Source organism: Amblyomma americanum, chromosome 2, assembly GCF_052857255.1.
Source record: "Amblyomma americanum isolate KBUSLIRL-KWMA chromosome 2, ASM5285725v1, whole genome shotgun sequence".
In the NCBI taxonomy this organism is placed as follows: domain Eukaryota; kingdom Metazoa; phylum Arthropoda; class Arachnida; order Ixodida; family Ixodidae; genus Amblyomma; species Amblyomma americanum.
The window spans coordinates 86,726,169-86,747,841 of record NC_135498.1 but is presented as its reverse complement, the minus strand read 5'-3'; the positions used below and the strand labels follow the sequence as shown (position 1 = coordinate 86,747,841).

The window sequence follows — 21,673 nt, the reverse complement described above, 5'->3', positions numbered from 1 at the left end:
ACATGAATTTTCACGAACTGCCCCTTGTATCATTCTAGGCAAGCCTAGGCTGAAACGATTATCTTCGAATGAACCGAGAATGGGGAATAAAAAGCAGTAAATGGACGCTTCACTACTCTGAAACATTGTGGTGTGCGCATCAGTGGAGTGTTTTTTTTTTCTGGTCAGACGATAGAAATAACGCTGTCTGCTGTGATTTTTCGGCTCTTATTCTGTCCATGACGGAGCGCGTTTCACGACCGTGTTGCACGAGGGGAGCTGTGAGCGAGGAGGAAGAGAACGTTATGCTGCAGGCAACTACCGCAATGATAAAACTGTGCCCATCTCTGTAATATGCGCAGATGAAAGTCGCACAAGAGGCAAAGCAATGTCTTACTTAAACTCTCAGACACGTATGGATTCTGTATAAGACAGCGAGTGAGCCAGTGGATTTTGTGTGTGTATCAGCATGCTAACCATGATTAACTGCGAGAATTTTTAAAATTTTGCATTGAGGGTTTCCGAAAAACTGCCTTTCTGACAACCGTATTGTGCACAAGTAGGAGCCAAAGACATGTGTGTACAGAGCGTCAAAGCAACCAGCTTTTGAAACAACTGGTATAGGTTGGGAAGTGATCACGAGCAGCGGAGAAGATTACATTCAACTGATAGCTGAGTCTTTCGTGCGACACCTGCAAACTAGATTCTTCTGACCAGTACCCGCCATTTAGGCAACAGTGAACCACCTTTGGGGAAATTGACCTGCACTTTGGGCAGCGCAAAACCCACATTTACTCAGCCAGGGCCGCCGCCCAAATCATCCGCCAGACACACGGATGTTGACAAATCGATAGAATACCAGCTCCTGATCACAAAAGCGCCGCTATTACTGAAAACAAAGCTCTTGTAAGGTAGAAAATAGCAAGAACCGAAATACAGGTATCGCCACCACAGGCCAATCTCGCAAGTACCAGCGTGGCGACGTCATAGGACAAGAGACGCCACCTTGGAGGAATTTTCTTTCCTACATGGGAGGCGAATCTCTGAGGCTGACAAAGGAAGGTTGCGCGGTTCAATATTGAAGTAAGTTTAGTTTTAAAACCGATAGCGCACTTTTATCACACAAGGAAGGCAGACATAGGACAACCAGAATGTTAGAAGCAAAGAAAACCGATGCTTGGCGGCGCCACAGGCGGCCAGGAGAATTTCGATTTTTTATGGCGCTTTGCGTGCCCCGTGGTTTTAGTTTTGATGCGCCTCGATTTACAAGCGCCGAACATCAGAGGAACTCCAAGTGCCGCTTCAAGTTCAGGTTAACCTTTGAAGGATCTTGTTAAGGCTTGTCAGATGATCGCCACGGTTGATGAAAAACTATGATTGCACGATGGTCGTGATCGTACAAGGTAGTTCGCAGTATAAAGTCACTTGTGACTTCGCGCTCTCGCCCGGCGAACCATTCCCGGCTGTGCCAGTCAACTTCGAACTACTTAACGGAAATCGTTTATTAGGGACGGGAGCCAAGGCACAAGGCAGTTAAGAAGAGTTGCTGATGACCTAGCCCTGTTAGGCCAGGATATACATTTGCGAAAGCGCGGTGATTTCTGCATCGGAAGACTGCATTTACTAGATACGCCTTTATAGATGATTACATCCTGAGACGTCGTGGCGGAGTGGCAGAGTCTCCGCCCTAAACAGCAAAGGCCCTGGTTCGATTCCGAGCCTCAGCACAGGATTCTTTTTTATTCAGTGAGTGGGCGGGGGGGCTTCAGTGGCTCCCATAGATGCCGCCACCGAATACGTTGGTTAGCGGTTAAGCGAAGGCTCTGTTAAGGCGCGTTTATGCTCCGGCGTAACACGCGCGCGCGCGCTGCACGGCGACGTCACGTCGGCCAAAGCGACACCCTCTATACTCCAACTACGCTTGACCGCCGACTCGTTCGGCGGCTTCGGTGCACTCGGACCGCACTGGCGGAGACTTCGAACGTGTCTCTATTTCGCGCCGAGTGCGCCAGCCGCCGCCGGCCCGGCGAGACTGATTCGGCTACCGCGGTAAGGTGCGCGTTGTGACGTAATTCAACAGCTTCTGCAGTTGGGCGGAGCTGTTCTTTTCGAGCTCTCGGCTAATTTAATCCATTCACAGTACACATCTGAAGGCACATGCAAGTGGGCGTGAGAGCCCGATCCAGTGGACCCGTTGCATCTAGCGGAAGCCGTTGAGGCGGCGTGCGCAGGCTTTAGTTTCAAGCCGCCAACTTTAAACGCGACCGCCCTTGAGCACCCACCCGTTTTTTGTGGCAAAAAGATAAATAAGTAACTTGGCCCTTCCGCGCCGTTCAAGGAATTACAGTCCGTTGGCCCCAAAGCCCCGGCCAGCCTCCGATGGGTGCAACACGCCGACCTTGTCCTGGCCCCTCGCGACTCCCCGCACTGGGGTTATGATATTTAGTTTGCAACGGCTGCTCACTGAGGAAGAGGGAAAAGACCCGCCGGCGCCTAACCTAACCGTGCTCCCTCAAAAGCATCGCACGCTCTGTGGGGCTGAGGTCGCTGAAATGCAGGCCGGAGTTTTTGCGAAAACTACGTCGTCGTGCTCGGGGACGGGATCCATCGTAACACTGGCAAGACGCCGGTGCAATCGTGAACGAAGTGACGGCAGCGACCCCCGATAGATGCCTTCAACGTGCGGCGGCGGTAGCTTTCATTTCGGTAGCTGCTAGACCGCACCGCTACTCACCAGAAATCACGGAGTCTGCGTTTACGTCACGTTTCACATCACTCCGTCCTACGACGTCATAAGAGTTCTCCGGGACGTCATAAGAGTTCTCGGGCTTGAATCGGCGCGGCGGGAAAAACTTCTTCAAATTCGAATCCAAATTTCTTTAAAATAAATGCATCTTTCGCTCCCGGACAAGCGGCAACAAAGCTATGAAATGCCGAACTATAAGATTTTGCTAACGAAAAAAGTCTGATCTGAGTTCTCCTCAGTGTCCCTTTAAACGCCGTCGGAATGTTTACACCCCTTCCACAGTCAAGACAGCAAAAGGTTTCTTAAGCATGGTAGTAACGGGCTCAGATACGCTGAATACACAGTAGAACGTACCCCGATAAACTGTATTGGTGTCACCCAGATTTCCTTCAGTGCTGTTGAGACTATTGGAAAGCGTCGCCGGTAACTTTGGCAACGCGGAATAGGCTACGTACATATGACCTCTGTAGACATTGACATTCTGCGTTCTTTCCCATTCGCTGAAAAGTAGGGTCCTCTCGAAGATTTTAAGGTGTAAAGGTGGTCTATGTTTACAATAATCAACTATCCAAAATTGTTTTACAATTAGAGATAACACACATCTGAGAGATTGATAAAACCCTGTGAGAACCCAGAGCACGGGCCAAAAGTCAGGAGACTTAGCGGAAGCCTAAAAAGAGCTGAACAGGGTGGCGTCACAAGATTACAGTTAGGCCCGTATGCGACAACAAAGAGCACTGACATTTCTCGCCCCCTAGGATATAGGTAAATGACGCGTTTCTCCTTGCTGTTCTAAGAGCCCTACTATTGGCTCCTTATGCCCTTTGCCTGTGCCACCGCTGTTAGAAAATCTCTACATCACAAGAAGCAGATTGCCATTTTGATTTGTAGATATAGCGGAGTATAGTTACCGTCTACCGGATGGCTACAACAAAGGAAAGAATGCGAAAAATGATATAACATATGACCCTGCGCTGGAAAGCTTGCCTGAGAGCCCTGACAGTTGATAGAAACCATGGTCTCGTTTTTACTCGTGCACTGAATAGAGAGCAAAGGCACTTTCAAGACTTCTACAGGACTTCGCAAGATAAAGGAAGGTTTTAGGCATCAAGCCCCGACTGTAAGCATAATAAGCAAAATAGACAAAAAGGGTCCACAAAAGGCAAGAAAATAATAGACATGTACACTACCCAGATGTGCCTATATTTCAGGGTGCCCCTGGAGAGCACAACGAAGCTAGGAAAAAAAAAACAAAACAGAAACAACAAAAGACATCAGAAAGAAGAGAGAGGACGCGAGAGGGAGAGAGAGAGACGGATGTAAAGGACGCAAGAGGGAAGTATTTAGCAGCATAAGCTCAAAACAATGCTAAGCAAATACTTGCCTCTGGATAGTTCACTGATCCCGAAGGTAGGTTTGCAGGTTTCGCTTGGAGTGCAATTTTATATCTCCAGTTTTAGAATACTACCCCACACAAGCCAAGCACATGCACATTACAGGATGCGACTTCACCTTCAGAGTACGGGGAAAAAAATCAAAGCTTGGGGAGATGGAGATTGTGTTGCATAAGTTCTCTCTTCCTTCTGCCGGGTTCGGTTGGCGTGAGCCCGTTAAGCAAGCCGAAGGCTGGCTGAGATTGCGTTCCCAAGAACACTGGTAAACTCTACCCGCAGCGACCCTATTGAAAATAGGGCTAATCTGAGCTCTCTAAGTGGGGTATGGCGCCTCGGGTTTAACGGTTGTTGGGAGTGGTGAACCGCGGCCCCAACCAGAACGTTAGCAGTGTCACCGATGATGGGCTGGACTGACTTTTGCGCAGTTGTCGGCTGTTCACCGTAGGGTCGGCTACCTGGGCACAGTCTAAGTCTGTGACCGGGGTTGAACAGTACTATAAGTTTGCTTCCATGACGGTTATCACTGCGAGGGGTAGCGTCCTCCTGTAGCCTAGCGGGGTGCTGGTTTTGGCGATGAAGGCTGTAGATATAACGCTGGGAGTAGTTGCGCGCTCGTGTAATCCAGTCAATAGGAGGCGACCGTAATGATGATCCTGCAAAGGGCAGGTGATGACCCTTCGCGGGACCCGAATAGAGAGAGTTCATACGCCGTGGCAACCTAGGAATAGGCTGCAGCGGCTGTCTCAAACACATTCGTTGCAGATAAATCCTCTGTCTAAAGTCGTCGGGGGTAGGGGGGTCACTGTGTAACCCGAGCCCTTAGATCACTCGGGAGTGCTGCTTGAGCCATGCCCTCGTTCCTGCTCCGGGAAACCAGGGCCATCTCTTGGAAACGCTGAGGCCTATGGGCGTCTCAGTAGGCTAATAGAATGAGGGCGAAGCGAAAGCTCAACTGGCGCTTGCGTCCTTTGAGAGTCTGTGAGTAGTACGACTGTGTGACCATAGGGGTGAGAGATGAAGCCCACACTCGCGCTTCCCGGTACGTAGGCAGTAGGTCCTGACTGACCACCAGGGCCGGCGTCAAATCCAAGACGCTTAAAAAAGTTGGAAGAATCGGGCTCTGGCTTCGAGCACGGCACGAAGAGACTACCCGAAGTCGAGGGCGCTTCGGCGTCTGGCACAGGTGTGCAACACAGACGCACACCACGGGGAGTAGCGACCCCGCCTATCCGAAAGCCCTTGGTTGGACCCACACACGACCAACGAGGAGGCAGTAGTGGACGAGTCCGCCACGCTTGTTGGGAGGGCTTTCAAGCCCTAGGATGGCCAAACCTAAACTGGTACAAGAGAAGTCTCTGGTGTGGGGATCCATCATTATAGGGAGTCGCTCTTGGGAAGTGGTCCGGCTCTGGCCTACTCCGTGTACGGCTGCGAGGGAACTCTTTGGCAGACTGAAAGCATCTCGACCGAAGCGGTGGCCTTGTGATGGAGCATCCACCTCGCATTCGTGAGATGTTGGGTTCGATCCTCAGTGCTGCAGGGTACCCACCGGTTTTCTTATGAATACGGGTTTTCTCCCGGCCTAGTGCTCGGCTCTTCTAGGGTGAAATACTTGAGAAAAGGGTCTTTACCGAACTGCTGCGTTGGCGGGCCAGTGATTCGTTCCGCCGCCGAACCCTAAATCCGCCTTGTGCGGTAAAAGCCCACTTGTAGCCATTTTTTTTATCGCAAACTCAAACATCCGGAAAAACAAGACTTACCGAATATAGCAGTGATACTGTGAAGTTCTCTCTTCGAAAGAAGGATCATACTCAAGGTGGGGTAAAAGACCCATTTCCCAAGCATTTCACCCTAAATAAGTCAAGCACAATGCCAGGGGAAAGCTTGCACTCATTGTATCAGCACCCGGCGACACTGGAGATCCAACACCGCACCTCCCGTATGTGAGGCGGATGTTAAAAAAAAATAGCTTGCTTTTTTTTTTGGCATCAGGAGTCTGCGGTGCGTAGAATATTTTTTCAACTTCGAGTTTTTGACCACAGCAATTCATTTGTAATAGTGGAAATGCATGCAGATCTTCAAGCGACTCCGGTCAGTTGAACGCCTCTCATTCACGGGTATGAAGAATGCCAACAGTCAGCGAAGCCATGGAAAACGTCACGCAATGTTTTGTGTGTTTGTTTTTGCTGTTGATGAATGGGTAATAATTAGTGTGATCATTCTAACCTGAAGAATTATGGCTTAGGAAGTATTTAGAAGAAAAGACAACCACATGCTGCCAGGGAAATCTCAACTCATGGCGCTCTACTGAGCTATGCTGTCGGCTGTCTATCCTTCTACGGTTTACATGTCTAACATACTCGGACAAAAATTTTGAATATTAAAAACTTGTAAGATGCTATTATGTTATTATTGAAGGTAATGGTTCATTATTCTGATGTGCAACAGTGCGTTTCTGCTAACGTGTTTTCACCAATCGCATCGAGCTCCTAAGAGTGCCCTAGAGAAGTAATGGGGAACGCTTCTGATGACAGCACAAATGCTGATACCAAAAAAAATCAAGACTACCTCACGCGGTCGGCGGATATATATTGATTGATTGTTATATTGAAATTTTACAATATATGAAAAAAAATTCATTCATAAACTTCCTCGCTCAAAAATGCTTTTGTTCAGAATTGTTGAGTATGACTTAACCTTGAGAGTGCTCACCTGCGCCACCCTCATTCATAGCGGTCGGTGTGGAACGTACTGCTATATCGCTTGTGCTACTTGAAATGTGAACAAACGGTGATGCAAGAGTTGTGTTGTAATTTTCGTAACGGCCTAGCAAGTACGAATATATTAGAAAAAAGCACTAAACAGGAGGCGTATTCTCGTGTTTCCTTTCTGTTTCACTCTTTCTCCTTGCCTTCTCTCGCGGCAAAACCGTTTCGTTACCATATTACTACAAATAACTAGTTATACCGATAGTGAACTGACAGCCTGCATGTTTAGGATGAAGTGTAATTATCTTATATAGGTTGAAGTTTATCTTACGCGTACGCACGATGGAAGTGCGCCATGCATCTTGAAAGGCGGACAGTATACGCCAAACGGCTGTTTAATAGAAAACAGTTAAGGTCCCGCTCGATGCATAGCAGCGGAAAATCAGCGTGGCTTACCGCTTCGATGTCTTCAAATGAACAGTACAATACTCCCCTCAAAGCCTTGCAAAGGATCGCAGGAGCCTGTCGTATTCTGGGGCAAGATGTGCCCGTAACATTGTGCCAAATCTGCTGTACTAAATTTCTTGGCATCTCAGCTTCAGTGCCGTTAAAGCAATTACAGGGTCTGCACTCTGCTAGCATTACTTGCCCTTTGCCTTCGTTCGCCTGATCTCCACTGGTTGGCACAGAAGTTTGTAGCAGAGCTAGCGATCGGCTGTCATTTTTTAGATCCCAGACAGCAGACGCCGATATTAAACTGGTGGAGGAAGGGGTTGGAAAATTAATCTTTAGAAAATAGTTTCCTTGGAAAGCCGTTCGTATTTCTGAAGAGGCAAAATGGCAAAGATACATACTTCTTTCTTTAGCACTTTTTTTTTCCAAAAAATCAAGGAAAGTTGGCACTGCTAGTAGTGTATTTGACATCACCCACTGTATGGATTTGCGACAAAGTTTTCGCGATCACAAAAATAGCCGCCAGACTGCCGGGCACGTCTATTTATGGAGCAGATGATTGCTTCCGGGAGTTCACTAAATTTGGCGACCATAAAAATTAGCGTTCTATTTTGTGCGTTCACTAGAGAGGGAACTCACTATCTTAGTGGAGTGGTCAGATGGTGGTACTATTATGCTAAAGACGGTGAAGGCGACGACAGTGGCGAGGTTGTCAGAACGAAGGTGGCGCTAAACAGCTGAACGAAGAGCTCGCTCCAGAGGCTATGTACGTACTGAATTTAGAATAAAATCTTAGTGTTCAACACTGTGAAAGCTCAAACTCTTCTTGCGCAATGAATTCAGCCAGACACTCTTGGCTGCATCGAAATAGTCCTCATAGTCTGCGTACTGATGTGTTCAAAATAAATTCACTGGCATTCGCAAATTTATTTTTAGTACTCTTAAAACGCACAGTGTATATTTACATGTTATGAATTTCATGCGTACTTTGTAGCTTTTATGTGCAAATTACTTTCTGAGATGAAGAGGATGAGAGTACAAGGAAGGGCACGCGTTCCAGGTCATGTACATGACATAATCCTTTTCGCATGCGCAGAAAAATGCATTTTCATTTAAAATTAAGGAAGGATTTTTCTTTTCCCAGTGTTAACATAAAAAAAAATTATGAAGTGGATACTGCCGTTCAGAGTACATATGAGGCCAGAAACACTAGGCAAGTGTGAAGTATGAAGTGTGACGGGACACTGGTTCACAATTACGTGCTTGGAACGTGCTACAAAGGCTTTTTAAAACTGCATTAGAGTCCGCAAATGTGACAAGTCATCTAGCTGCCTAGTGGAAGGTTACCCAATCGCTTCTTTGGTACAGTGAAGCTCTGCAAGTGTGGCTGACATCAACCACTCATCTCGGGGAGGTAACATTGGTTCCTATAACAATGCGTTACGTCACTCTATAGCGCAATGTTTCATTATTCGTCTTCAGATATTTTACTGTCGCGCTATTGTTTGTCCTGCATCCCTTGCCATTGGTGACGGACTTATGCCCTCTAAATACAACGGCTTGTAGAGCATGATTTCGGTTCTGAAGGGCTGCAGAGCGCGTTAGAACCCTCATACCAAAAGGTCCCGGGTTATGGGCATTGCTTTGTACGGCTCCGCTATGCTGGCAGCCAAAAGATAGTGTTACAAATCTATGGACTCCGCCATAACGTGGACATTGTTTCTGTCTGCTGTAAAGACGCATCACTACTCACCCGAGAAGCAGTTAAAGTGACAACTTAATCCAATAAGTTATTATTTTTGGTAAAGTATCTCGTAATGTCATAGCAAGCCCATCAGGAGGAGAAAAAACGTCCCTCAAAACGTCGGAACCGCAGAACGCTGCTCTTTTGCTCCCGCTGTAGAGCTCTCATCCTTCTTTCTCGAAAGCAGAATTTCAAAAGGCGCTAAACCCTTAGAAAAGAACGATAGCCGTCACGTGGAGCCAGTCATTAGGCTGATGACCCCGAAGAAGGTCGCCGCGGCACGCAACGTCCAAGGTGACAAGACAAGCTTGTGCCTTCCTCGCTCTTGCCTCCCCCTCTCTCGCTTTGCGTTCGTCCTCGTGTATCATACCCGTCGCGCCTTAACGACCCGGATTTTCCGGACAGCTCGTTCGCGAAGACGAAGAGCCCGCCGAGATACGCGCCAAAACACTGCTTGCCCATGTAGTCGGGCAGAAGCAGCGAGATAGTCCGGTTTACAGTTGCAGAGGGCGAGAAAAGCGAGGAAGCAAGAGAGCGCATTCAGCGTCGGCCGTATCCGCCTATCTACGGCCGGTCTCTTCACGGTGGGGTGTCAGGTCTTGAAGGCGTCACGCAGCTTTGACAAACGAAAAACCCAGAAAGATTAAAGGCGGTGAAGTTAGAATGAAAAAAGAGCGATTATGAAAGACAAAATAAGAGAAGAAAAGAGAAAGTCGCCTGTGCTTATGGGACAGAGTGTCGCCTGACGGGCACGTGCGCGATTTATTGTTGCCCAATGCCTCGTAACCTTGCCGTATCAAAATGCAACGTCTACCTCCGCGTCTAGTTTCACCGGCTTCGCGCGAAACTGAGTCGTGGGTAAGGTGAGTGTTTGCTCCACAGGAAGAAACAGAGACAAGATTTCACTTGCCGCGTGCAGAGATAGTGAAAGATAGTGTTTTCCCTCAGAGAATGGCGAAATGCGGGTGCTTCCCCTGCTGCCTCAGCGCTTTCTCTGACAGGAAGCGAGCGTATAAAAGCTCGACGGATGCTCCCGGCTTCCATTTCGGACTCTGCTACGCGGTCGAGGGCACGTCTCGTCGTGTTAAAGGACGAAGTCTACCGTTCCCAAGTCAGTTCAAGTAAGCTGACCTTCGGAAGATTCTGTCGTCTTTCTAATGCGCCAGTTTGCGATTAGCAAAGCAAGCTGTCAGCTTCCATCGAAAACTGGTCTGCTCGAGCATGGTACGGTTGAAGAGTGTGCTCTAGAGGCTTTCTTAATACCGCGCTGCAATCATGACTGTGTACTGCCTGGAAATGCGAGCACAATGCGATAATCAATTATTCAACGCTGCCTGCGACATTGATAACGCACAAACCTAAAGGCCTTTTGTTGTCGGGATGTTCAGTTTTTATAGTTACCAGCGTGCAAATATGCGTGAGTGAGTAGCTTACTCAAAGGGCTTTTGAATTCCTGCTCATATTTATGAATGCAATGGAATATCTCAGAGTCGGTAAGATAGGATAAAAGTATTTCACAGAATCAACTTTGTCAAGATCCGCAGTAAGAATTGCAGGGCGATGTTACAGCGTTCTTGAAAGAGAATTCAAAGGAGCATACTTGTTGACACGAGACCACGATTAAGAACTTTATTTTGTAGTGAGTGTTTGCTTCAGAATTCCGGATATTGGTAATTAGCTTTGTAAACATACAAATGTTACTGCTACAGAGTTTCCTGGAGTCAGTCATTTCAGTTCTGAATAGCGAGAACAGTGCGTTGGATAAAACAAAAATCTGGCTTGAATAGAATGCACCATTGTTAAAATTTTAATCAATAACTTTTTCCAAACCGCAGAAACTTCAGGTCGGCAGCCCGCTTACACTGATTGCAAGCAGCGCTATTTGCGCGCAAAATTAATACAAAAAACAGCCATTTTGTGTTTTTTTTCTAGTTGTTCAATTGTGGCACTTGAGGAAAGCGGTTGATATTTGAGAAATGTGCTCGAGAAATTAGTTGAACCTTAGTCAAACCCACACACTAGGCGCACACTTCTCTGCTTCAATAGCTTTCATCCCTGGGGAACGGATATAAACAAGCCACTCAGGCTGTTGATGCTGACGCAGAGTTTATTCGGTCCTCCGAAACACTCTACTCTTTAACGTAAGCCGATGTAATGGTTTTGGATGTTATTTCGTTAGCTTTTTATTCATAAGCTGATTTATTTGTCAAACGTGCAAACATTTTTGGAAATATTCTAATTGGTAATGCGCCATCATTCGAATCAATTTTGAGCAAAACACGTAAAACTGAAGACGTGATTATTTATCTTTGCACTATGGAGACCAGTGTTGCTGTGTTTTACTACCTTTGGGTTTTGCAGTTGCGCGCTGTGAACTGGAGTATATAAACATTACTCTCCGGACATCTTTACGTAATATGTTAACTTCAGCTTTGAAATCCTTGAAATCAATGAAATAAATTTAGGTAATTTTGGTATTCGCTTGCATGCCTCCTTTTTTACGTTGTCGTGAAGATTAATTCTTGAAATCGGCTGGGAAGTACTCTACAAAAAGTGTTTCGTGACCCGTGATGGCTGTGCAATGCGGGGAAACGCGCGATCAAAGGGCGCTTTGTTTCCCGTTACGATTTTCTAGCCAGATGATACTTGGTGGAGCACATTACATCACGACTGGTTTATCAGTTTTGACCCCGTTCGTTTGTTGCACATTTAGGAACATATTGCAGGTCAAGGCATTCTTTTTATTAATCGGTGATTTTTGTTGTTCATACACCTTTCTTTTCACAACAACACTGTAAGACAAAAATTCGAAAAAATTTCTGCTTCGCGCAAAAAAAAAAAAATTGTAAGAATGTCTTGCCCTGTAGCGCGCCAGTAGGAACACAATAAATGTTCAACCAACGCAATGCCACTTTTCCCAACTTTTCAGTCTTTTCACAAGCTCCAAATAAAAAGAAGGTATTAAATAACATTTTCTAGAGATATGATTGCAAAATTTTGTGAGAATGGTAAAATGTCTTTATAATGCGCTCAAAAATTTATCTCTAAGTACACAAAAGTACAAAAAATTGTTTCTGAAAGCCACATGTCCTCTTAAGCAGTATGACATATTCTACGTGCAATGAGTTTTCGGCTGACAGCAGAGGAATTACGTCGTACGGACGGCGGAAATTTAAGGTGTAAATCCTGCGTTGCGTGGAGCTGGCTACAAAATGGAGGCCAGAGTAGTTGTTTTGGCTTAACACCCAAAGAAAAAAATTAGCAGCCGTTTCACGTTTGTGCCAGAGAATTTCACCCTAACAGCAGCGATGACGCCCTCATTGTGGAGCCTTTCTTGACAAATGCGTGATCGCACAGCGAATCTCAATTTTCTTGCGTTGACAATTTGTGGTGTGCTAACTTCTTTGCGATATAGCTGAAAAAAAAAACATGAGCGCGACATTTGCCACCAGTAGAGTCCACAAAAAATGATAAAATACCGTTAATAGACTCTAAATTACAACGTGAACCGTTATTTCTTACAGTCTACAAAAACACGCACCGTGGTCGTACAGCCCTCACCATGGAACGCTGGCTGGTCATCCTCTACGTGGTGTTTGGCGCCACAGCCGTTGCTGTGAGGTCAGCTGCTGTGACAAGACCGTCCATCGAGCAAGCCCAGGAGCGCGTGCGGGAGCTGGCACAGTTACTTGGAGACATTAAGAGTAAGCGTTGTTTTACTCTTACTGAGCGTTTAATTTACAACACGAGTATCAAGACCTGTGTTAGATCTCTTGACATTTTTCAGAAATACAAATGTAAACGAGCCTTCGGACGACGAGAGATGGCTTTCATACAGAATCCATGTTGTCTAATGCGCCTTCTTCACGACAGCACTATTAGAACGAGCACGTGCATAAATGTAACGATTCCATGGAAGAGAAGAAAGATTACCACAAGAAATGATGTTAATATTATGAACACAACTGTGTAATTGAATTTGTCCATGCTTTCGCTTTCTGGATGCCAGTGTCAAATCGGTGGTTATTGTTTATGCAAGACGTGTACGATAGCGGTAGAAAGCTTTCAAGAAGCCATATTTTTCCCGCCCCACCACCGCCATGACTTTATCTGCAAGATGTAGCACCTTCTTCAGTAAGAGAAGTAGGCGACAGCTGATAAATGTTATTGTCCCGTTTTCGAACGCAATTCATCGGTCGAATGTTATTTTTTGTCGCAGGTTCAAAAACAGTGTTAATAAAATGTAGCATAACATAGAAAGAGCGCAAAGAAAAGATGTAAATCGACAGAAACATGTAAAACTTTGCGCATTTTACTTCTAGAATTATGTAAGGTTAAGTTCATTTCTAGAAACACTTCCCGTCTGGCGTCTGTCAGTTCCCATCTGCCCACATTAAGCTAAGATACAGGCGATTTTTTTCTTTCGTTGAGAATGAACAAAATATTTAATGTTAGAAGGATACCAGCCTTAAAAGCAGTTGCGTTGCTTACGTTAGCCACAATAAGAGCATAACAAAATTATTTACAACGTAGACGTAAATCTGAGGGACAACACGAAGTAATAACTGATAATAATAATGAGTTGATTCTAATAATGAGGTCCTGTTAGAACCCGTAATTTTGTGTCTCAGTAGCAAGCCTCTGATGCCGCTGGGCTTCAGAAACCGTTCGAAAGAATTCAGAGAACGAAATCAAGAAGAAAGCGAAACCAATATAAAAAGCCAACGTCAGCAGAAAGATAATTCATCTTTTACCATTTTACTAAACTGGCCGGTTAAAATAGAACTGCAGGGAACCAATTCCTACCCTCCACTTTTGCTGACGCAATCCCTAGAAGTGGAATGAATAGCAAAGGAATTATACCGACGAGAATTTGACTCCGCAGAAAGTGATATGGCAAACTGGTCAAAAGCAGTCAACGGAACGAAATCTGCTGAATCCATTTTATCAAATCAAAATGGTTACAAAAGCAGCTTTGCAGCACAGATTTCCACAGTTACCTATCTAAATCTGAGGGTTGATTATTCCCTACATTGATATCATTCAAGCGTTTTAACCTTTATACGAAAAGTTAAACGTAATTTTCTAAGATTTCAGTTTAACTGCCTTGTTTGGTTGCAACCTCTTTCAGACAGCATTCAGCCTCGGCACTGTACTGACCTGCTACATGCCGGTCAACGCAAGAGTGGCGTCTACACCGTGTTCCACAAGGCGGCGGGCCCGTCGGGACAGAGCGTGTACTGCGATATGGACACAGACGGCGGCGGTTGGACGGTGAGGCTCATTTCTTAAACTCTGGTGTTTACCACCTGTTTCCACCAGTCATGGTATTATCCACATCTGTGCAATCTTCCAAACGTAAAACAATGCCTTCTACTGCCTGTTATTTTAATTGAAATTTCTGGGCACTTGACGACATGTACGAAACTGGCTGCATGGGTGGCCTGGGCTTGATTCATCATAACAGCAATTTGTCAGCGTGTTCCCCAAATGCACCACTGTGACCACGTGGCTGAGTAAGGACGCTTTGTTTTCACGGCAGCGGCACTGCCTGCCTTAGGAGCTGTGTGGAATACATTGTGCACAGTGTATATCTCAGCCAGTCTAATTGGTTTTATCTGGTTCCAGGTCTTCCAAAAGCGAGGGCAGTTTGGAAACAGCGTGTACCACTTCTACCGGAACTGGACCGAATACGCAAACGGGTTTGGTGACCCATCTGGAGAGTACTGGATTGGTAAGCTTGTCAAGAATTAATAATATCGAATTGCGTTTCAAGAAGGCAGTAACACTTGGGCGAATCGATCAAAGGATGTACAAAGGACTAATTTTTATATTGAAAGAAACTCACAAGACTGCCTGGCATCACTGCTCCTGCTTCTTTTACTCAGGAAGTGAATTCTCCTAGGGCGCTGGCGGCATGCCGAACGTTGTCTTCATAAAGAAATTAACATAAACGAACAGGAGAACTCTGCATGACATAAGAGCCATCCAAATGTCTGCACTGCGAGCAGCAAGCGTCTCGCCATTCTGAGGAACCATGATTTACTGCTAGGCCGGAAGCTGTCGGAGAACATGTACCGCATGCTGATCACTTTTCTACATTGAAGGAGGCAGATGTGTCACTGTGAACAAGTGAAGTTAACGCTATCACGTCTTGATAGGGCTCTGCTATCTTATACGAAATACAGAGCTTCAATTCGAATTGCTGTGTATCTCGATATCTAGAATAACGAACTCTCCACGAGGTAAGCGTACCTAATAGCGCATCAAAAAACCAATACAAAAATTCATGTAACTCTTTTAAGCCTTAAATCTTTGGTGCAGGCCTTTAGAGAGCTTTGTAATTGTTAGTGCAGATTATATTCGAAGACAAACAAAGCGCACCCGATAGCGGAACAAATAAGAAGGGCACCAGTACTGCTCCTGTGAATGTGCCCAATCGCGATCTTTGCATTTGGTTTAAGTTCGAAATAAACTATTTTGAAGCTTTAAATACCCTGCGCATTCGACTTCAGCTCTTCAGCGTAGCGATAATACATTGTATTTGCACACACACAAAAAAGAATAAATCCTCTAGTCGGTTTGAGAGGCTCCACAGCATTAAAATGATATGGAAAGTAAGGTTTAATTGCCCAAAGCCGCATATAGGCTATGAGAGAAGCTCTAATAGAGGGCTCTAGATTAATTACATCGGCGTGGATGTTTTACAAAGGTGCTTAAAAAAGGACTTCTATTTCTGCCATTGACTTCCGAAAGAACCGCAGCTTTGCGCAGAAAAGGACTAGGAACGCTTAGCATTAGGCTACAGGACTATAGAGAGCGAAATTTTGAGTGGCCTTTTATTTTCCATAATAACATTTTTAAGTCACTTTATGACAAATATAAATTAATAAAAGAAAGAATAGGGGATAACCTAGATAATTTCAACAGCGAACACCTTCTGAAATATTGGCAGTTGCACACATGCGACTTTTTTATAGTAGTAAGCTAGTTAAGAATTCATCTTCACCAACAAGAAGCAAAACTGAAGGTTCCCACCTCCCAAAGCTGTCTTGTAACCTTGCTGTTAAAATATAAAAATATCAAGAGCTTGTCCTCTTCGACTTCGACACAGATCATTCAAAGCTGACAAAGCATTGCAATCCTACAGTGTGCTTTGTGCTTATTCTTAAGAAGTCATATTATCACAAAATGCTAGATGTGTGTGGCTACTCGATTGAAAGCAGGTGGTTACTGAGGCAGTTTGTTAGTGTCGGTTGCTGAAAATGTGCACAAATGAGAACTGAGGAAAATAAATGCCAGTTCAATGTTTGGCCTCTCCTGTTCTGTGCTGTTTATTCACCGCGTCCAGTCACTTGCTCTGTAGTAGCGCACTTCACGAAGATAAAAGATGCTGCCTTTATTCACTCCTATTGATAAACTTCCGCTCTACATAAAGTATAGTTGTTTCCTAACCGTTAATTTTTCGCTGCTCCGAGCCCTGCTACTACGGAATCCAATGAAATGTCGGAAGTTTCGACAAGACGAACTGACTAAATGGCGTATAAACCGCACTGCGGTGCCCTTCGTTCAAAATCCCTATTTACCGCATTCGGTCTGACTATTGTCTGTACCGCTCGCAGGCAACCATGCTCTCCACGCACTGACATCGGGCGACGAAGAGATGAATTTTCGAGTGGTGCTCAGCAACAGCACCGAGGACAGCGTGTCGGTCGACTACGAGAGCATCCGGGTGGATAACGAGGATGCTTTCTTCAAGCTTCACGTTGGAAAGCATCTGGGACCGGAAGGTACAGCTATGCTACGGGACGACTTTTGTGGTAGTTGTTAAAGAGAACTGACGGTGAAGTGACGGCGCGCAGTTTGGACCATTTTCACTGTGGCCACGCCAACTTGCTTTTTGCCTCTTTTCATTTACTTATTTATTTTAACATATCCGCAGGGTCTTGAAAGATTGGTTTTCAGCAAAAATTAGGTAGAAGAGTAGATATAGTAATAACGCCGCAAAATATGGAACTACAACAAAAAAAAAACTACAGCAGCACGTGAGTGCAAAAATATTTTTTTTTATTGCACAGGCTAACCAATAGCGCAATTGCATTCATTGTGATGTTTGACAGCAGCAGTTTGAACAGGAAGGCCATTCTAGTAATGTGATGTCCTTGCCACGCATATCTGTAAAAAACAACGAGTTTTGCGGAGATGGACGCTAATTTTTCCGCATTATCCACTGAAGAGGGGGCAAAAAAGAGTTCACAAAAAAAAACGAGGATAGTAGAATATAGCAGAAATAATACGTAATAAAAGTACTTTGAAACGATATGAGAGGGTTGGCAGGTATACGCTGGCTTCCATGTCACATATACTCGCGGTTCAGTCATAATTAGGAAGTACGAAGCAGGCAATCTTCGCATGCAATTTATGATTCGAATGAAACAATGAACAGAAAATAAATAGTTCTTCATTATCTCTAAAAAGACGAACGAGACATTAAACACTTTCACACGCCCGTTGCGCCTTTACATCTTACGCTCGACTGTGTCTATTGCAGGCTGGGACTCCATGGTGCACGCTAACGGGTTCAATTTTTCCACCTTCGAGCGTGACAACGATTCGGGGCCCGCGAACTGCGCGGTCATGTACCGCGGTGGCTGGTGGTACAGCCAGTGCCACGCAGCCAACCTGAACGGCCTGAATCTGAACGGCCCGCACGACAGCTACGCAGACGGCATTGACTGGAGCGTGCGGGGCGGCAGCACAGTCCGTCTGTACCACTACTCTTACCCTGAGGTGCGCATGATGATCCGACCCGCAGGGTCACTACTGGACCGCCGAAGCAACATACAGGCTCCATCGGCTGTGTAATTTCCAGTAATCTTTGCAATGTAGAAAATGTGTAAATATTTTTGTTTCGCAAAACTGTTCGGCAATATGCTTATAATTTAATGAACGCATGAACGTGGATCGTCTTTCGTGCATATCTACAGACATCTGGGCAGAGATGGGTTTTTTTTCTTTTCTCGACGAACCAATCATTGAAGAATGGAATGCAGTGTTTTTTTTTTCTAGACGATAGGAGAGAAAGTAGAGATGATGGTGACCGCACTGATCCGATGAGTGCCTCCCAAAGCACATAAGCTAGTGCACGCGAAAAAAAAACGTTGTCCATGTAAGGAAAACAAACATCACATAGCCCACAATTGGCGCGCTCAAGAAACTTACCATAGTTTAGTAGCGTGAAAGCGATGAATTCGTTGACAAGTGCTTATATTCTTCCTCTGTCATGCGATCGTTGCGTGTAAAGCCAAAACTATAACTACTTAAACTGTCTTTCTTTAATTCAGAGGAACACGTTTATCTATAGTAGAAGCTAGCGGTTGAGCCAGCCTGTTACTTATAATATTGAGAGGCCACTTTGAGGCGTGATTAAGTAGAGTCAGGTTTCTCTGCATTGAGTGGCAGCATTGTGTTACTCTTCTGTGCACCGCGGTCGACACCACTATTGTGTATAGTGATGACCTAAAGCGTCCTGCCTGCATAGTACGTTAGCAGTCTGCGTGCGCTACAAAATATGGGCACACTATACACTGAAAACAATCAGTGGTGGGCATTGCAGTACGCTCTGTAGGTTGTCCATTCCTACAATATCCACAAACACGATATGATTCGTAAAAAGGCCTTTTAATTCATTAATCGATGCGTGCTGATAATCAGGACGTTTGCTGTCAAGTCTGGATTCTAGAAATAATGGAACTGTTTCATTAGGCCATGGTCAAGAGCAGGGTGTACCAAGACGCAGCTTTAATGGACGCGTATTTTGCTCTAGTCGCATAACACCGATTTTGTGCGCACATCACACGAACAATGTACTCGACGCATAGGGACGTTAGTAAGAGTGACCCCAATCAAAGAGCGCCAGGCTTGCAGAGGGAGCCCAGCTCCGCAGCCCAACTGTGTTCCAAAGTGTATTGCCTCGCTGCAGCCTTTTCGCGTTTGGTTGAGGTGACGCGCAGGACCACTCTTGTAGCCTTGCTCAATGAGATCGATTCCTGATACTCGTTGCATGAGCTGCCCGCAACTTTTTGCAGAATGTCACCGACAATGGCTGAGTCCATCACGCTTCTCACAATGTCAATTTAAGCAAAAACAAAGATGAAAGTAATGGTCTTATTTTCACCTACAGGCGTGAAGCAGTTTTAAAATCGCTCTATATTTTCAATGAGAGGATGTAGTTTGCTTTAATAACTTGCGCCTGAAACCTTCACACACGCTTTTCTCCCAAGAATTACGTTGTTTGTGAAGTTCGGTTATGTGCTTCAAGTTGCTATTGTAATTTTTCCTCTCTATCTTCTGAGTGTGTGTGTGTGTATGTGTGTATTTATACGGTGCATGAAGAGAATAAAAGAGCAGGTGTGCACCCTCTTATGTTTTCTTTTTCCTTCTCAGTTATTTTCTCTCCTACGTGGTCGATTGGAATCGCAAAAGGAACACAAGGACGTCATGTTATTATTTCAGCGTGGCCAGGCTCTGCAGTTTGCGCATGGCTGCGATAATTCACAATTTTGGTCAATAACAATAGCCTCTCTGGTATAGTCTGTTACCTTAACCTTAATACGGCTAAAAAGTATAGAACAGCATTTCGAAGCTGCACGCTGGGAACTTCTCTGAAGTGCCTTATTTTGGCTTATCAGAAATACTCAAATTGGTATTCACTTGGTGCTCGTAGAATCTATTTACATTACTACCTCAAAAACACTGACAAGTGCTAGCGGCGACATTCTGCTACCTTTTTTTACCATTCCGAGTTCGCCTACTTCAAGCAAGCTACAGAAGTATTTTATTTTTCATTGTGGCTATGAGACATTACGAATGAACGTTGTAAGACTGATTAGATTCAGCAACTGATAATTATGCTCTTAACTTCTTTAGCCTTTGAAACTTTCGTTGTCGTAGCTGAAATAAAGTTACATGATTTCATTATTTTGTCCGATCTTTGAATGCAGATCATCCGATGTTGCGAATAACAAGCGAACTAAGTGTGAGCGCGTTTACTGCGTGCTTCTTCGCAGTCCGTTATATTTTATACTCTGGTAAATAGTGAACGCTCAGAATGTGGCATTTGCTTGTCTTTCATGGGACAAGCCAGGTATTTTCGAGAATGACTGACCCTTCGCAGAAACCATATCTGAAAGGCAAAATAAGGCGTGACTTTTCTGTTACTCTAGTTAGTGAAAGCCAGAAAAGCTGGAAAGGCGACAGCGACGCAGATGAGACCGATCCGTCATCCACATTTCCCACCACATAGGATTTAGGCATTCCTTCGGTTTTCACACCGATGTGCAAAGTCATGTTTTTTTTTCTTCACAAATATCTGCTCTTCAAGGTATTTCACATTCTTTCCTAGCGCTATTGCAAAATTTTGTCCCACCAAAAGCAACAGAGTGCCTCTTCTGGTTGGTAGCTGCAGTAGTGAATGATTTCCGGTGAACAGCTTCCAAAGACAAAATAGAAATCGCAAGAACTGACGAAACCATCACTTATTCATATCCGCTGAGAAGGTCCCCCTGGGGACAGCAATCGTTGCTTTGATCCAGCAACCGCACGCTCCCTTTCTTCCTGGTTGCTTATCACGTCCACAAACAATTCCAGCCCATTCATGAGATAACTGGGGCCACAAGGCAGAGTGAGTCATTAAAACAACTGCGACGATAGGGCTAGATGGAAAGTAACACTTTTGCAAAGGTCGAGTTAATGCTTTTATTCCTCTAATCCTCGTGCGCTACCCGCGTTGATGTTTCGACGATGAGGGATTTTTCCTAGAACATCGCCCCAGAGTGTCAAGGCCACAAAAAGGCATTCAAGAAATCCTGTGGGGTCCATGAGCGCCAAGAAGAGACCAAGAAGCAGCACATCTTTCACGCTGAAAAAAAAAGAAAAAAAGAGGGAAAATACAACAAAATAACGGGCATGCCGCGTCGCCCCCAGGTGTCTTGTTTTTGCGATCTTCCTGCGGCGGAGACTGAAGAAAAGATGGATAACGAAAGAGAACAAGGCAGGAAAGGGAAAGAAAGCAGGAAAAAGACGGAAGGAGGAAAGAAATGCAACTAGAAAGGAGAGAATAAAAGAGAAACACATTAGGCAGGGTGCAGGAACGAGCGCGCGGAGTAATTACCCGTATTCGAGTCGTAGGCTTGCGGCATCAGGATGCAAGGTCTGAGCGTGTGTCGAGTTTCATCCAATGTCCAAAACAAGATAAGCGGCCCCAGGCGACAATGGGTCACTGCATTCTTTTGGAAGCAATCAAAAATGGCTGAAGCCTGCTTTCTTTCTCTGCGGTATTCTTCGGGGCCGACGCGTGGTCTTCGCTGACAGCTCGCTGTTTTCGGCCACGCGAGCGCTCCAATATGGGTTCAAGGGCACGCTGTCTTCTTCTCAAGGCTTTGCTACGAAGTGGCAAACACATGTGAGCGTTGGGAGAGTGGCGCCTGTACGTATTCCACGAGACCCAGGTAAGTTAAACCTTTCTTTTCCCTGTTAGGACTTGCAAACTGTGTTCAAGACAAACCGAAATGGGACGGCTACTAGTATCATTTTCTGCTGCAAATATCGTACAAGCAGTCCATGAACCTTCTGACAACGCCTCCACGCT

The 21,673-nt window shown here is 45.3% G+C and overlaps 1 protein-coding gene across 2 annotated transcripts; it reads left to right on the top strand.

Annotated features, from left to right (window-relative positions):
* The first annotated feature begins 9,990 nt into the window (after positions 1 to 9,990).
* On the top strand, positions 9,991 to 20,002 carry LOC144121550 (techylectin-5A-like). 2 transcript variants are annotated; one of them, XM_077654816.1, is made up of 6 exons: positions 9,991 to 10,145; positions 12,549 to 12,728; positions 14,156 to 14,298; positions 14,653 to 14,758; positions 16,647 to 16,814; positions 17,576 to 20,002. In XM_077654816.1, the coding sequence occupies exons 1-6, from the start codon at positions 10,052 to 10,054 to the stop codon at positions 17,887 to 17,889; spliced, it is 1,005 nt and encodes a 334-aa protein (XP_077510942.1). In that variant the 5' UTR covers positions 9,991 to 10,051; the 3' UTR covers positions 17,890 to 20,002. The 2 variants fall into 2 exon arrangements, with proteins under 2 accessions (XP_077510942.1, XP_077510943.1); XM_077654817.1 differs by having other exon boundaries at positions 10,050 to 10,185; positions 17,576 to 19,448.
* Positions 20,003 to 21,673: the final 1,671 nt, after the last annotated feature.